Source organism: Acipenser ruthenus, chromosome 4 (assembly GCF_902713425.1).
Source record: "Acipenser ruthenus chromosome 4, fAciRut3.2 maternal haplotype, whole genome shotgun sequence".
Classification (NCBI taxonomy): Eukaryota; Metazoa; Chordata; class Actinopteri; order Acipenseriformes; family Acipenseridae; genus Acipenser; species Acipenser ruthenus.
The window spans coordinates 43,808,916-43,825,756 of record NC_081192.1 but is presented as its reverse complement, the minus strand read 5'-3'; the positions used below and the strand labels follow the sequence as shown (position 1 = coordinate 43,825,756).

General features: G+C 40.6%; 1 protein-coding gene across 10 annotated transcripts in view; it reads right to left on the bottom strand.

Moving 5' to 3' along the window:
* Positions 1–16,841, bottom strand: part of LOC117399524 (E3 ubiquitin-protein ligase UBR5) — a 90,262-nt gene that overhangs the window by 31,899 nt on the left and 41,522 nt on the right. For 9 of the 10 annotated variants that reach the window (XM_059022426.1, XM_059022429.1, XM_059022428.1 and 6 more), the window contains exons 16-25: positions 16,343–16,455; positions 15,748–15,891; positions 15,276–15,387; positions 14,548–14,702; positions 7,257–7,454; positions 5,683–5,893; positions 5,300–5,426; positions 4,809–4,960; positions 4,207–4,302; positions 2,285–2,408 (exon numbers count right to left, since the gene is read on the bottom strand). In XM_059022426.1, coding sequence (XP_058878409.1) covers positions 2,285–2,408; positions 4,207–4,302; positions 4,809–4,960; positions 5,300–5,426; positions 5,683–5,893; positions 7,257–7,454; positions 14,548–14,702; positions 15,276–15,387; positions 15,748–15,891; positions 16,343–16,455 — 1,432 coding nt within the window. The remainder of the gene's footprint in view (positions 1–2,284; positions 2,409–4,206; positions 4,303–4,808; positions 4,961–5,299; positions 5,427–5,682; positions 5,894–7,256; positions 7,455–14,547; positions 14,703–15,275; positions 15,388–15,747; positions 15,892–16,342; positions 16,456–16,841) is intronic. The other variant, XM_059022427.1, reaches the window with a different exon arrangement.

Below are 16,841 nucleotides of genomic sequence, written 5' to 3'. Positions count from 1 at the left end.
CCACATTTAAGTCTATAAAACTTAGTAAAGGTATGGGTAGCCCATACCGCTGCATTACAAAATGTCCTTGACAGATGCACCCTGGAATAAAGACCACAAAGCTGCCATGCCCCTGGTGGAATGTTTGAGCTTTTCTGGAGGGGGCAAGTTGGCCAGTTCATAGGCAGTCCTGACCATGTATGCTATCTGCTTGGACAGCCACTGCTTAGACAGGGCATAACCAGACAAAAAAAAACGTCGACTCCCTCCAGCTTCTCATCCTGTCAACGTAGTGCGCCAGGGCCCAAACTGGGCAGAGCACATTGACCTGTCACTCTGTCATTCTGCAAAGGAGATGGATGGAAAGCCTCCAGTTCCACAGACTGGTTGAAATGAAATGCTGAGTCTTTGGCAAAAAGGCAGGATTGGTACAGAGCGTAACCTTTGTCCTGGCATGTCTAAAAATAAAGCAGGCTGTCCCCTCGTAGAAAAGGTCCTGCAAAATTGCAGTATAACCCACGCGGCAGACACCACGTCTGAAAAGCACCCCTCTTGTACCCGTACTGGGAACGCATGGACAGTTCTCTGGCATTCTGCAGGGTGTCAATGACCTTATTAGAAAACCCCAGACGGCTCACATACAGCCGTTCAGGGGCCAGACCCAGAGCTGCAGGCTCAATGGGCCAGGATGCCATAAGGTCCAGAGTTTCCAGGGCCAATAAGGGGCTACTGGGAGCACCTTGGCCCGGTCCAGACACTGCGGGAGCAGGGCAAACGGTGGGAAGTCATATAACAGTTACCTCGACCATTGGTGTGCCAAGGCATCTATTGCCAGCGGGTACCCGCCTCCTATTATTGCGTGTGCCCAAAGCAAAAGTTTGTGGGCCACGCAATGGAGACTGGGCGACCTGAGGTCGCCCTGGTGGTTGAAGTAAGCCACCACTGTGTTGTCTGTACAGACAAGCACGTCTCCCTCGAACCTCCTGCAAACAATTCTGTAAGGCCATGTAAACTGCCTGGAGCTCTACAACAGTGATGTGGAGACCCTGTCAATGGGGGTTCCACACACCTTGCACACCCCTGCCATTCTGAGCCCCAGCCCAGGCTAGACGCATCCGTGGTGACGATCTCACTTCTGGTGACACTGCCCAGCGCTAAGCCGAGGCGTGGATCGGCCAGCTGTTTTCACCAAGAGAGAGAGTGCCTTTAGACAATGATGAGACACTGTCGATAGTCAGTTGGGGTTCAACGCAGAGTGAAAGACCTTGCTGTTGATCCAGGATTTCAGAGGGCGCGTGCGCAGGAGACCCAATGGAAGGGTCTGAAAAGCTGCTGCCATTAAGCCCAGAAGTTTCCGGAATGTGTCTACCGTGAGCGCTCTGTTGAGCCGAAAGAGCTCCAAAACAGGCAGCTATTCTCGTCTGATTCACCGTAAGGCCCAACCATTGAAGGTGGCTGGTGACCAGTTCTATGTGGGCCTCTGCCTGTGCTCTGATGTTTATGTCTCAATTGGGCCAGGATAGCTTGCATGCACTTCAAGAAAGCATGGGGAGCTAGGGAGAGTCCAAATGGCAAGACACGGAACTCATACGCTGTTCCCTGAAAGGCAAACAGCAGGTACTTGCTGTGCGCTAGGGCACTAGGAAGTACCTGGAGTAGAACCCTTCCCCCAACTATTTGTGCAGGGTGTAAAACGTCTTGCACTTTTAGCCAAAGCCAAAACGAGAAATAATTAACTCCAGCTGGAGCTATTGCAGCCTGGGGGAAGAGCAGAAAATTAGCCAACTTATGTTGCTGGATCCCTGGGAAGCAGCGACTCTAGCTGCTGGCTTCACGCAGGGCACAAGGCCGCAGTGGGACATAAGCAACAGGCTGTGGTGCACAAATTACGTGTAATTAGTAAAAACTATTACAGCAATTATATTAATATCACATATAATTTGTGTAAAAACATAATACATGTGAAATGTATAGCAGATAGAAGTAACAAGTACTTATCTGAACAAGGATCTCCGGTCAGGTCAGTCTTGAAAGGAAAAATGGCAATAAGATCTGTGAGTGCAGTCTATTTGTGCCCTCAGGGGCAGGCCATAACTGTGTCACTGGCTCAGAGAGCAGCTTTGGTATATCGTATTCAGGTTTCGGATCTCTACAAGGTAAATACCCATACGGTAATGGTTACATTTGATACTTGAAAGGGAAATGGATTTCAAAATTAACAGTTTGAAACTAATATACATAGATTATGTATGTATTTATTTATTTATTTATTTATTTATTTATTTATTTTTCTAAGATCACATACTTAGCAGAAAGCAATTCACGGAGATATGGACGAAGACCCATACTGTCACACATCAACTTGAGTATTAAATGGGCATTGGCTTTCCGATCCTTGGACTCCACCAACGAGTTTTCAGATGAAGGGCCTATAAAAAGAAAACAACTTATTGTTAAATATAAAACATTTTTTGCATTATTTACATTTTACGTGCCTTTGTAAAACCATTACTGAAAGCCTCACATGTCTACTTAACAGCAGAGGGTACTGATATATCCAAAATGAAAATACTACTAACTTATAGTAGCAATTGATTACAAACACTGATCTTCTGCCTGCTGGCCATAACTTTCACTTATTTGCAGTTCTTAGTTTGATTAGAACTTTCGGTAGTTATGAGCCTGCTTTATTGTTAGTCCGTGTTGAAATGTACATCTACCAAAATAAAATACTGCTGACTAAAAGGATAAACGAGTCGAAATGTTCAGCTGTGTCTAGACAGTGCTTTGTTCACAGCAAAGCTAACATTGCTATTTCTCCTGTATCGGGTTTATTTTGTTTTCTTTGTTACTTTGGGAAGGTTTTTGTGTTGCTTTGGACGTCATTTAATTTTTTAAATACAGGATCGCCTGGACATTTAAACCGTGCTGCGCAGCTGCAATTTACATAGAGGAATCTACACAGCAGACTGCAAAATACATCCAGATGAGGTCAAACCTTTCTTTAAGTTGTAACTGTGATTGAAATATAAGTTTTTGAATGATTATTCTGTTTTTTCATTGGATTCTATGTTTCTTGGATTATTATTTTATGGAACTTTTCTTTTCGGATTTGTTTTGTTTTCTGTGAAAGGGGCTGAAGTCTTATTTGAAGATCTGCTGCAGCTAAGCATAACTTTTGACGTATAACCGAATTGTACTAGGTTGTATGTGTTTGTGGGAAGAACCAAACAGTAATGTAGGCATATTATTAGGTGTTCTGTGATATACTGGTATGTTCAATAATTATACATGCTTACAATTTATTGCCTATTGCTGGTTAAACTAACTTCCACTTTATGCATAGTGTGCTTTTACTGTGCAAGTGTTTTGATAAAGTTGGCTGATATAATTTGTTTAAGTATACTCCGCTGGTCCCCTTTAAATCCCTTATAATGCTGTAACTTATTACATTCTAAATATTGAATGTTTTATTATGGAATTTTAATATTATAGAATATTATGTCCTAAGTGTTTAGTAGTAATACTAAGGAAGTTTTGCTACAAGCTGCAGAGTCACTTACAACAACATCTCACCCGAAAGACAGAGCACAAGGAGGTTTAGTGACTTGCTCAGGGTCACACAGTGAGTGAGCCAGGATTTGAACCAGGGACCTGGTTAAAAGCCCTTTTCTTTAACCACTGGAACACAAAGCCTCCTAGATAAGTTGTAACTCACCCACATGTTTTTATCACTGTCTCTCCCCGAGACTAGTGCAGTGTATCATTTCTATTGCTAGCAAGGAACTAAAAAATTACATATCCCATACACCACTGGTAAGTGTGTGCAACGACGTGCATTTTGATCAGTGTTCAGTACTAATGTTTTGCAAGACAGCTGTAAGGGCGTTAAGAACCAAAAATATATTTCGACAAGATTTTATTTTACGTACAATATTGGAAGACGTAAAAATGATGACACACGACAGGTCTCCAAGTTACTGCATTTTAAATAAAGAAATAAGCAATAAGAATAAATCACATTTTATACAAATTTGTGCCTAAGAAAAAAAGTTAGTGTACAGCCCTGGCTTTGAGGTATGTTGGTAGATGCAACCAAGTAGGACACCAAGTACTAAAATAGAAGGATCATATCATTTTAAACAAGTGCTTTATCAATAGGCATTTATACAGTGTCAAAAAATCACTTTTGTGGATGGTTTAAAACACTACTTTTTTTAAACTCACCTGGTATGGTGGACGTGCTGGGGCCTTGGCCAGTCCCAGCTGATGCTGTGGTGAGAGATCCCACAGCAGGGGCCAGAATAAAATCAATGTCACCATCTAGTGAACAGAAAGGAATTAAAAATGAGATACACACAGCTATGGCCAAAAGTTTTGCAGCACCTAGAATTTTAATATTCAATATGCTAACGTAACATTAAGTGTTTCATTTGACTTTATGAAGCAAAATTACTTAATTCTGTAGGGTGATGCAAAACGTTTGGCCATAGCTGAAGATGAAAGGGACTATCAAACAGATATCACAAAGCAAAACTGGACAACCATTTGACAGGTAAGCCTATAAGCAGATTCTTGTGACCAGTAACTTAACTAATACATGTTATGGTACTGATTTAGTTAGCTTAAAGGAATGAAAGAATTCTAAGATCACATTTTATCAGTCGTTTAAGGTGTAGGTAATTTGCTGTTATTATACTTAAACTGTACTGTATTCCTACAAATGTTACAGTAATTTACTGTACATACAATCTCAAATATAACATTGTTTTCATCTCTCTTTTTGGAGGGTGGGTGGTTATTTAAAGCTATTGCACACAGCAGTCTACCTGGATCCATTGGAGGTGGGTCCGGGACCCAGCTGGGCGGGGCGATAGGAGGAGACACTGGGTCCTGGTGGTCACTGGAAGAAGGTCCAGACTCATGTCGACCCAAACCTGCAGCTCTCAGAGATCGCCTCATCATTTCACGTAGTCTCAGACTGGGAAGAAATGAATTTTAGTTTTGCTAAATATTTAAAAAAACATCTGTGCCACCAAATTAAAGCAAGATAACTGTTGCTGTGTGAAACAGTTAATTCAGTTTTACCAAGGTCATAGCTTGCATCAACCCAACATGTTTTCTATAGAACTTACTATCACCATTTCTCTGTCCCTTTGAAAGCTAAATTCAAGATCATTGCTGGGAGGCAGTGGACTGGGTATGATTAAGTATAATTACATATGTAAAATCTGTATGAATAAGCTAGATACCCAATGACAATATAGTAAGACTTAACTGTTGTGAAAATCACCTCAAATTTAAAAATATAAAAACATACCTCCTACTACTGGACGATCCAGTTCGGTTTGCAGAACTGTTGCTAGACACTACTGAGATTGCATTGGCAATAGCCTCAACTGCAGACAGCCTCTCTGCAAATGTGTTTCTTTCAGACCGCTCAGCTTCTGGAAAACAAATACATTAACTTTGACCTGAAATTGAAATAGTAAAAAAATTATAAAAAGCATGCAACAGTTCCGATGTGATTTTTCTAATATATTACTATATTTGAACAGGGCTGGTTTTATATATTCAAGTTTAAAAATACATCTAGCCAACCATGACCCAACTTCATGTAAATCACTTGATTACAAATGTTACATTACTTAGTTGAGGTTCAGTGAGCAGCATTTATTTAAGCATTAATTCCACTTAGCTTACCTTCTTCCTCTTTCGTTTCCTTGTTACTGGTTGGGAAGCACACAGATACACAAGCATGGAGGATATTGCGGTTTCCATCACATCTGTGACCAAGGAGTGCGTTCAGGGATTGAGGTATCTGCTCCAGCAGAACAGCCTGCTCAACATTCATTAGATACTGCCTGCAGGCTTCATAGTCACATCGCAAAATGTGCTGCATTAAAGTTTGTTTCTGTAAAAAGAACATTTAAGCTTAATTGCTGACAAGACCAAACAATGCCTTCTCTATGACAGTCCTCCTGTTCATACTTGCATTTTTATACTGGTATCGGTAAGGAACAGTATAGCTACGTCTGTTCACAATGGAGTTGTTATCTGTGTCCTACCGGTATAACTATCGACATGAAACCCAGACAAGACTAAGTTTCATACTGGTACAGTTGCAATATGTTCAAGTGTGGATCTGTACGATAACTGAATAGGTGAGTCTAAGGAATGTACAGCCTTACACCAAAGATATTCTATATTACCAATATATTCAACGTAGCCTTTACTTCCATCAAGCGGCACAGAGGAACTTGGTACAGAGAAAGCTCCGGGGTTATTTTTCTATTGAGTGTCAATGGAGAGGGGTCGGATTGGGCTGATTTTCTCAGTGTTTAAACATTGTAAAAACTTTTGAAGTCTGTTTCACTGTTGCCCAGGGTCCCCAGAAAAAATGTATTGGCCTGGTGAATGAAGACAAAATGACTGATAAGAAAAACAAACTTCTCAACAGAGTCCTTCATCTGCGCAAGCATAGTTAGATCACCTGTTTTTTTTTTTTAGTGCTGTCTAAAACATGTTTTGTGATTGCAGTATCATATTGACATGACAACACTTAATTTACTGTAGTAATATGGTAATAAGCATTCTAGTTTGCTGTACAAATGCACTTAGGCTATTGTCATCGCTATTTAATATTACCATAATGAAATGTGAAATAAATTAAATTAGCTTTATTGATTCCAAATTTATTGAAAACTTCTCCAATTGTATATATAAATATGTCAAAATTGCAATCAATACGGGCGTGTTTTATTTATTATATGATCAGTCAAATTTGGGCTCCCGAGTGGCGCATCCAGTAAAGGCGCTCCATGTGGAGTGCAGGATGCGCTCTATAGTCTGGACATCGCGAACATCAAAACTGACAGCTAATACCAATACATTTTTATAATTGCACCTGTCCACTCTGTACTGTTGTGAAGCCATCTCACCTGGCATGCACCAACTCGTGTGTTCAGAAAAGTGAATTTTTCGTCAAGAAACCCTGGGCAAGAGTAAAACAGACTTCACAGGTTTTTAAAATATTTTTAAACAAACTCAGCTCAAAAGAAAACTTTGAGCTTTCTATGTCCCATAACCCTTTTCGTGCAGCTTGACGCAAGTCCCCATAGAGACTCAGCAGAGTTGAGTATCTTGGTGTAAAAGATTATCTTTGATGCAATATCGACTGAGTAGACAGCCATTTCTAAAAGAAAGTGAAAGGGTTCTCTTTGGAAAAAGAGGTCAAAACGATTTAAGTCACTACTGGTATATTACAATGCACTTACTTCAATAGCCATTATGATAATAGCAGCTTTCTTCTTGATGGTGGAATTTGCAGGAAGGTTGGTTAATGAATGAACTCCCATGCCAAGGCTAGAGATAGGTGGAAGATCTAACCAATCAGGATCTCTAATACCACCCATACAGTCTTTAGCCATTGGGTAGATGGTGCCATTTCCATCCCGGAGAATGACAGGTGATTCCTAGAACAAAAGTATAAGAGGTCAACAACATGTTCCTAAACATTAAGTTATTATCATAACCGTGGTTCCCTGAAATAGAAATGTAACCAAAACCAAATGGTATTTACCTCTTGAAAACCGAAAACCTGAATAAGATATCAAAGCTGCTCGACGAGCCTGTGACGCAGACATGGCTCGCCCTCGAGGACATAAAAATACTGCCGTCAACGTAACGTTTCCTTAAAGCTTGCTGCAATCACTGACGCAGTGACCTTGAAGGTTAATGGTTACATTTCTATTTCCGGGAACCAACGTTATGATAATAAGCTAACGTTCCCTTTCAAGTACGAAATGTAACCATTACCAAATGGGTGAGTGTACCAAAGCCGCTGCAAGATTGAAGACGACTGGAATGCTACAAGGCTAAGGTGAAGGCTGCCTTGTGCATTACCATTCAGAACCCCAGTAACAAGTAGTTAGGGCTAAAAATTTGAGGTAGAAACGCACCTCTATGCCTGTGTTGTAAGGGTCGACCGAGAAGCCAACCATAATACTCCAGACCAGGTTTTTGAGGATCCATGACATTAAGTTTGTAGAAACTAGTAAAGGTATGGGAAGAAACATGAGATCATATCCAATTAATTTTAAAGGAGTTGCCAGGACTTTTTAAATATATTATTCACTTAAAGAGCTCCCAAAACATACCAAATGTTTAGATTTAAAGTCTTCTAAACGCATGAAGCAGAGGAAAAGTTCTATAAAAGCCGAGGCAACACTCCAGTAAAGTACCATTCAACTGGCTAACACAAGCTCTTTGGTCCACTCTCTGAAAAGCTGGTTGCTGTTTAGTCATATTCTGCATATTCAAAGACAGCTCTTGTCTTTACTTATATTCTACACAACACTTCCATATATTGGGAGGCAAGCATAATCCTAAATTTATATCTCACTTATACTGAAGCATGGCTATAAGGATAGGAATTATATTTTAGCTTTAGGAGAGTGACATATTAGATGCTTTAGATTTTTAGCGGTGGTCATTTATCAGCGTTTCGCATATAGTACTGGACCTCCCAGATTGCCTATTAGCTGGGATCCGATGTGGTCTGTAACCACTCAATATATTTAAGCATTTAATAAACTGAAGGAGTACTGATAATGCTCTGAATCATTGGAACGTCAAATTGAATGGGTCTGTGTGATTATCTTGATTACAAGTTGTCTAAAGGAATCACACTGTAAGATAGTACACAAACTATGGACTTCAGGGTTTGAACCGCCTATATATCTCCCTGTTAGCCTCCCCTGGGTTCTTGGACGAAGAGTCAAAAGTAGTCAAACTCAAAAGTGACAAAGCTCAGAAGTTTCTGGAACGTCACTACCATGATAGCTCTGTTGAGCTGAAAGCTCCAAACAGGCGGCTATTCTCTGTACTCTGCCGTCAGAGAGTGGACAGCATCGACATGCACACTCCTAGATAGGAGGCTGTCCGAGAAGGCGAGTTGGCTCTTCGCATGATTCACCGCAAGGCACAAAATGGCCGGTGACAAGTTCTGTGTGGGCCTCTGCTGGAAACTGGGCACAAATGAGTTAGTCGTCCAGATAATTGAGCACTCTGATGCCTTTGAGTCTTAACCCTTTGCAGTCAATTTATTAAGTGCGCGTCAGGTCCAATTTATTTTCACACACGCAGTTAATTTTAGACGTGCTGTTTAAAAGTATTTTTTTTTAAACAGGTTTAAAAGGCCCTGCATATCGACAACGCACTCACTAGGCATCTCCAGCCCCGCCCCACCCTTTCGTTCACTATAGCTTTCACATATGCCAAGAAATACATAATAATAATAATAATAGTCGTACATACCGATCAATCATCTCCTGATCACTCGTTTTATCACCAAACGCCTCAATAATGCTATCCATTATTTTATTACTATAACATCTCAAAAAAGCTCTGCAAATGTCCGTGATATTCTCAGAGCGTTGATGCAGTACCATCCAGCTTGTTTCCTTATGACCGCCCCTATCTGATGCCAGGGGCAAGTATGACTATTCATGAGATGCGCCCTTTTTTTTCCAACTTGTCTCCGCTCCTGTCGCTCCCTATTGGCCAATTCTCGGCTTTTTCTGTAGAAAAAACGACTAAAAAACATTTTTTGCGTCTTCTTGATGATGTCGGACAGGGTCCAACATTGGACCTGATAGGAATAATTGCAATGTCGGACCAGGTCTGACATAGGACCGCAAAGGGTTAATGGGAGATAGAGAGAGGCCAAATGGAAAGACACAGAACTTGTACGCCGTTCCCTGAAAAAGGTCGAAGCTCGGTCTGGGGCCACCATCCCACTTGGACACTAGGAAGTACCTGGAACCCTTCCTCCAGCTGGAGGGGGTTTATCATGTGAATAGACACCTCCTGAGACACCACCGCAGCGTCCTGTGGATCAATGACTGATGTTACATCCTGCTGCACGGCTTGTGGCCTGAGGCTTCTCTCTCCGCGCTGGGTGGTGGAACCTATTAGAGCCTCTGCGGCGAGCAGCCACGGGCCGGTTCTGAACACACCTCTGGCAGCAGGCGCAGCCAGCTGTGTTGGTGGTTTCTAGGACCTAGGGTGCCAGTTTGCCGCTGGTTCACGCACTGGGGGTGGTCACTTGGGAAGCAAGCAAACCAGTTGCGTCATCTCGTCCACCGCAGAACCAAAAGGTATGCTCTGGTGTAATAGGGCCCCCAACAGCAGTGATTTGTCCCAGTCAGGCACGTGTGCCTGGGAATGCCAGAGTTGCCTATGTGCAGCTATAAGCGCAGCCAGGTTCCTGCCTATAGTCTGGCCGTTAAGCTTTGACATACAAAGAAGGTTTTTGTTAACCAGGCACAGCTCATTCAGCTGTTCGTGGTGAGGGCCTGTGACTGCCAGAAAGGGACCTCAGCAAATAGGACTGGTAGACTACCAGAATACTATTATAATTGCCTAGCTGCTCGGCAAACGCACTGGTTAAATAAGCAAGCTTGAGGATCACCTCCGAGACCCGGCACTGCTTGTTGGGGCAGGTAGTGTCCTTGAACAGGAGCACTAAATTAGGCACCTGTACCAAGGCAACTGAAGCCTCCACCGGCGGAAAATGGGCCAGGCCCAGCTTCTCCGCATCACACACCCTGTATAGGGCATCCATCGACCGGCAAACAGCAGGAGCTGCAGTGGCCCTCTTAGTCAGCGGTAGAAGCTCTGCTGCAGGGACAGCTTAACCGCAGGGGACATGCCGTTGGACTCCACGTCCTCAGACGGGAATGCCAGCTCCTGTTCGTCCACCTCATAAGAGGCAGCGATGGACAGTACGACTTTCTATGGCCACTGTGCCTGTAGCCCCGAGGCCCCAAGGTAATTCTGCTAGAACCGTTCTTTGGTGGGAAACAGCTGCCCAGAGCTTTTCCAACTGCTCCGAGTCCACACATCGTCTGGAATGGCGACTCTTCTTCCTCGGGGAAGGAGAGAGAGAAACACAGGAGGCTGAGTAAGAACGTGAAGACTGTTCCCTGAATAGGCTACTTTTCCGTGTGCATCCGGTTTCCCTTGGCACAGAGCCATGGGGTGAGGATGCAGCCACCTCTCCAAAGGAGGGTGATGGGGAAGAGCTCTGTGCAGGAGTAAGGGACGCAGAGCGCTCTGTGGAGCTGCGGGAGAGACATTTCTCCAACGTGCGCTTAGAGAAATGTGCACAAAAGTCACAAACTGTGGTTCACCAGTGTCTCCTTGGCATGCTCTGGCCCCAGGCAAGAAGAGCATCTGCCATGCTTGTCCTCAACAGGCAGACTAGCCTTGCATGTCTCGCAGGGATACAACCTAGGCATGATGCAAGAAGTAAGCAATGCAGGTGTACAGTATACAGATGTACGGTGCTGCCTCAATCTGCTTATAGATATCGACCGGGCAAGTGAAGACCCGAACAAAACCAGTTTTGTAGCGGGCCGTGTAGGACCGGGTAGAAACAGGGTCGGTGACTTTAGCACCGGTGCGGTAACCTCGGTCCTGGTTCGGTACCGGGTCGGTGACCTTAGTACTGTATGTGTCCACCGGTTTTCTCAGTCACCACAGGTAGCAATGTACAGGGATGCCGACCTGTACAAGCCACTGGCAAAACCACTCAGTCAGTACTCGCATGAGACTGAGGGAAGCCTGTTTGTTAGAATAAACCAACAGCCCTCGTAATGGTGGGGAAAAAGCTGTCAAAAACCAACATCAAGATACTGTAGGAGAGATTGCAAGCAACCATAATCGAAGCAAGTATATTGGTCCTGTGCAGCGCTGATGAACCCAGCAGCTGCTCTCTCTACATGTGTGCCGTAGCACCACGTTGCAGACAGGTCTGCACTTAGTCTCTGTAAAAACAGAAGAAAAAAAAGGATAAACAAAATACAGTAATAACAATTACTTTAATACAAAAACCATCTTATAATTTTAGCCAAAGCCAAAACAAGAATAAAAATTCCAGCCGGAGCTACTGCAGCCTTGGGGGGGAGGGGGTGGGGAGGAGATCAAAGTCTGCCCACTTGTTGCTTGATCCCTGGGAAGAAGCAAATGAAGCCACTGGCTTCAAGCAGGTCACAAGGCCGCAGTGGGACGTAGCAAACAGGCTTTAGTGCGCAAATATGCATAATTAGTAAAACAGCAATTTAAATATCACATATTTGTAAAAACACAATAAATAAGAAAAAGTTTACAAGTACTTAACTGAACCAGCTCTCCTGTCAACTCAGTTCTTGAAAGGAAAAATGGCATTTAGGTCTGTGAGCGCAGTAATTTTGTCCTTGGAAGCGGATCATGACTGAGTTGAGCAGGTTTGATACATCTTATTTCAGGGTCTTTAGGAGGTAAACACCCATTTTATGGTTTAAATGGTTTGTTTAAACTTTGTCAAATGTGCAGGTCAAATAACGGATACTCAGTTTTTTTTTATTTTTATTATTACTTCCTTTTATTCACCTCCCAATGTCCGGCATTCTTTTGGTCACGTGACTAGTCTGCGTCTATGAAGCTGGATATAGCATGGAGGAGGTGGGGCCCAGATGCAAGCAAAATGTTAAGAAATGCGATAAAATTCAGGCTGACAACATAACACGGTTGATTATTGAGACGATCGCAAATGGCATGCATGCAACAAATTTCAATTGTGGAGGATATCGGATTCAACTTAAATGTCTTTTGTTGAGCCAGATTACAGAAGGCTGTGTTGATTTATTTATTTTTGAGAAAAGCTTTCAATGGCCGAGTGGGTGCGATAGAAGCCGAAAAAAAAGGAGGCGGATCTGAGCAATACGCATAGTCCCTTCATCAGACATAACACGGACATAAACAAATAAGATAGCTGCTTCCGCATCCAGCACTCAAAGAATATCACAGACATTTGCCAAGCTTTTTCAGATGTTCTAGTAATAAAATAATGACTTGGATAGCATTATTGAGGAGTTTGGTGATAAAACGACTGATCAGGAGACAATTTATCAGTATGCACTACTATGAAGATATGTGATAAACAAGGAGTGGGGCAGGGCTAGAGATGCAGTACTGAGTGTCCTGTTGATATGCAGTGCCTTTTAAACCTGTTTTACTATGAATAAAATTACTTTTAAAACACCACGTGTAAAATAAACAGCTTGTGAAAATAAACTGGACCTGATGTTCCTGTCAGGCGCTGAATAAATGGACCGCAAAGGGTTAATGTTTTTATTCGTTTTGTTTTAAACAGAAGATTGCTTCCATTTTATGTATTTTTTGGTCATTTTTTTCTACTGCTGCCAATCAGATAAGTACAAACTATTGCTATTATTAAATTATTATTATTATATTATTAAATTATTAAATTATTAAATTATTAAATTATTATTAATAATAATAATAATAATAATAATAATAATAATAATAATAATAATAATAATAATAATAATTTATTATTATTATTATTATTATTATTATTATTATTATTAAACAGAATATTGATTCTTTGAACCAACGTGATACTGTACTTGGAATAAAGTCAGTTTGGTGTGAACATAACTAGTTCTTGTCTTGCATACAGTAAGTAGGCTAAATTAGCGAGATGCATTTTAGCACTGTTTGAATAATTAGACTGCATAACATTTCTGTAATAATGCAATTAATGCTCGCCCTCTAATCAAAACAGACCATTATCGTACCACCGATGCTATTATTTTCTCATACTGCTTCACTGTTTTTATAAATATATTTATATAAACGGCTTAATTTAATAATTTACTTTATTCAGTTATTTTTTTCTGTCAAACAACTTAATGTGTTTTTAACTAGGCCAAGCCTTCATTTTTCACGTACAAACGAGATCGCAACATGTTAATAAGCGACTTATTAAAGCTATAATGAAAAATACAGCATTTTGCTGGACACATGTTATGATGAGTAACTGTATTTAAATGAATAAAGATGAGTTGCTTTGGCATTTAAATGAAAAAGTAAGACTTACCATTTAAAAGCCCATTTAGTGGTTTCACAGAAGAAAAAATATAAATAAAACCCATTTTTACTATTAATGCGTTTCTCAGTTGTGATTGAGATACACAAATGAATCAATTGCATTTAAGGAGAGTAGAAAAGCCGACGTAAAAGACCTATTTATAAACATACACGCAGTCATTTATTTTAAAATGCTCAAAGCCCTTGCAGCACTTCCAAGATGGCCGACTTCCGGTTTTCTCCTGCTGTCAAGACTGCACATCGAAGGGGATGCATACTACCCCCCTTATAACAACGTCTTTTCAAAATGTTTTTATTTTAACATTTAAATTCTATATTTAAAAGTTTTAACGTTTACTAAAATTAAACGGAATCAAGCACCCTTAATATATATATATATATATATACATATATAAAATCGAACACCACGCTTTTTCATTTGCCATTTTTTAAACTGTCACGCAACTTCTGGTGAGGCTTTAAATAAGTGCAAGGTATTTTTGCCACTTCTGGCGAATACGAACATCTGCTTTTTGTATCCGAATACTTAATTTGTCCCAGCGCCAATTTAATATACTACAATTGACAGCAACTAAAATAAAACAATTAAACAAAAAGAATGTCACAGACCTGCCCAGCAGTAAAAATGGCCACATTTCGCTCATTCTGTCCCAGAAATGCAAGGCTGCTTGTAGGAAAGTTATTTTCCTGTTCAGCTTTTCCTGTTGCCAGGTCAAAGATGCAGTATCTCACCCAGTTGCCAGTCTTTAACACAGCATGTACCCCTATTGAAGAAACAAGCTCTGGTTAAAAGTGTTGATCACATTCACTTTTCTTACACAAGCAGATACAATTTAAAAATGTGACAACCACCATCCAAGAGGAACAGTAACTGGTTTGCATAATGATCACACAAGGACCTATGTGCAGCATGATGCCGTGTGGTTGGGTCACACATAAGGGAGAATTCTATTTAAGAAGATTAAGCTAACTGGCATCCACCATAGACAAAGTGTGACTTAAAGAAACAGAAGTTTCTTCTAATCCTACTAAGCCTCACAATTGCCATATGAGAATGACATTGTTGAAGAATAACCATCAGCAAGTGGGATAGCCTCCCTGAAGTGGCAGCGTACGCCTTTACAAACTGTGCAGGTGCATCAGCATTTTTTTTTTTTTTTACCATCTTTGTTAAATAATGCGTTGGTGGCACCCTCTTGGCCTTATGAAAGTCACCTGAAGCCACCTGAAAGTTGTACATTCTCATTCATACATATGTATATATGTATGAATGAGAATGTGCAATATATATATATAGCAAATGTGCAGTTTTATTTTTATACTTTGTCAACACTAACCTTTAGAATCAACATTCACTGCCAGTATTTCAGCTTTTTCAGGGATACACAGTTTTTTAGGAGTCCGTTGGAAGCAGTCTGGAACCTTTGGTGTTCCACCAGTTTTCACTACCTGTTAAAATAAATAATATGCATCAGCAAAGAAATGCTAGACATTAATAATAAAAAGGGGAACGGTGACAGACGTACTAACAAATCTGGCAATGGATTACTTCAAAATGACAAACCTTACAATTACTGTAGGAAGGTACACAACAATGGTGCTTTTTAAAATAAATCTAAATAATGTAGTTTTGTATTTTTATAAAGAAAAAAAAATACTTCAACTTCAGTCCAGTAGATAAATGTATCAGCTTTATGACTAAAATCTTTGCAAATTTATTTGCAAATGTTGGTCTACTCTGCATCTAACAAATATCTTAACTGCTTTTTAATTGTGCTTATTATTTTACCAGCCCTGGACTATATATACCTGTAGTTCATCTATTCTCAGCAGTCTGCAGTCCTGCAGTAGTGAGGAGGGATCAGTCTCTGAAGTGGAGGTGCTCTGGTTGCTCACACTGTTGGATGTTCCTGGAAATTTCACAGCAACATATGCACCATCGACTTTTAGTACCTTAAGTTAAAAAAAAGAGCTGTTGCAATGGCTGTATCTTGAAACTAAAGCAGACAAAAAAAAATCTATTATCCATTCCAGTATACAGATTCACTGTAAATCCAGATGTTATTTAAGTTTATTTTTTATATAAAAACATAGACCATGCATTTTTTTTTTGCTTAATAAAGGCCTGCAATATTAAATTAGTGTTTTTTCTATTCCAGTCTTCAAATATGCATTGAAGTCCAAGATCCAGTACTGAAATGGAAATGAAAACAATTTAGAAATTGTGATTTAAAACAGGACAAGAAGAAGTTTGGTCAAAATGTTTTCTCCTTAATTTTACTTCTATTTTAGAAGCTATTGCTAATGCTGGTACGTAGACATGTAGGCTCAAATAACTATGGCCTTTCCTGGTGTACTGTGAATAACAGGCTGTTGAAGTTTATTTAAATTTTAAAAACCTAACCTTTCCAACCGGAACATTCTTCACATCTTCAACAAACACAACTTCTCTCAGGCACCACTGCTCTTCATTCACTTTCTCCTCTTCTTTAGGTGCTGGGGTTGAGCGCCGTCGCTCTGTAAAGCAGTAATTAATGACACACAAAGACACATCTGGAATTACATTTTAAGTTGGGTTTCTGTGCTCCAGTGGCCCTGGGGAGGAGCAGAGCGAGTACTATATACTAGTGTTCTGCGATACCTCACTTAGGGAGCATCGATACGATACCATGCACAATATCATGATATTCGATACTATCACGATACTTTGGATGTTTTGTCCATTACATGTTAAATGGCTACCAAATTCCTTTTTTTGCAAGTGCATCAGAGGCGAATACACAGCTAATAACACCATGTAACAATTTTTTTTTTTTTTTTTGGTTCCTGGGTAGTAAGTGTTATTTCCTAATTGCTTATGCCTCAAAAGTATAGAAAATGGCTATTATTCCACACAAACTTTG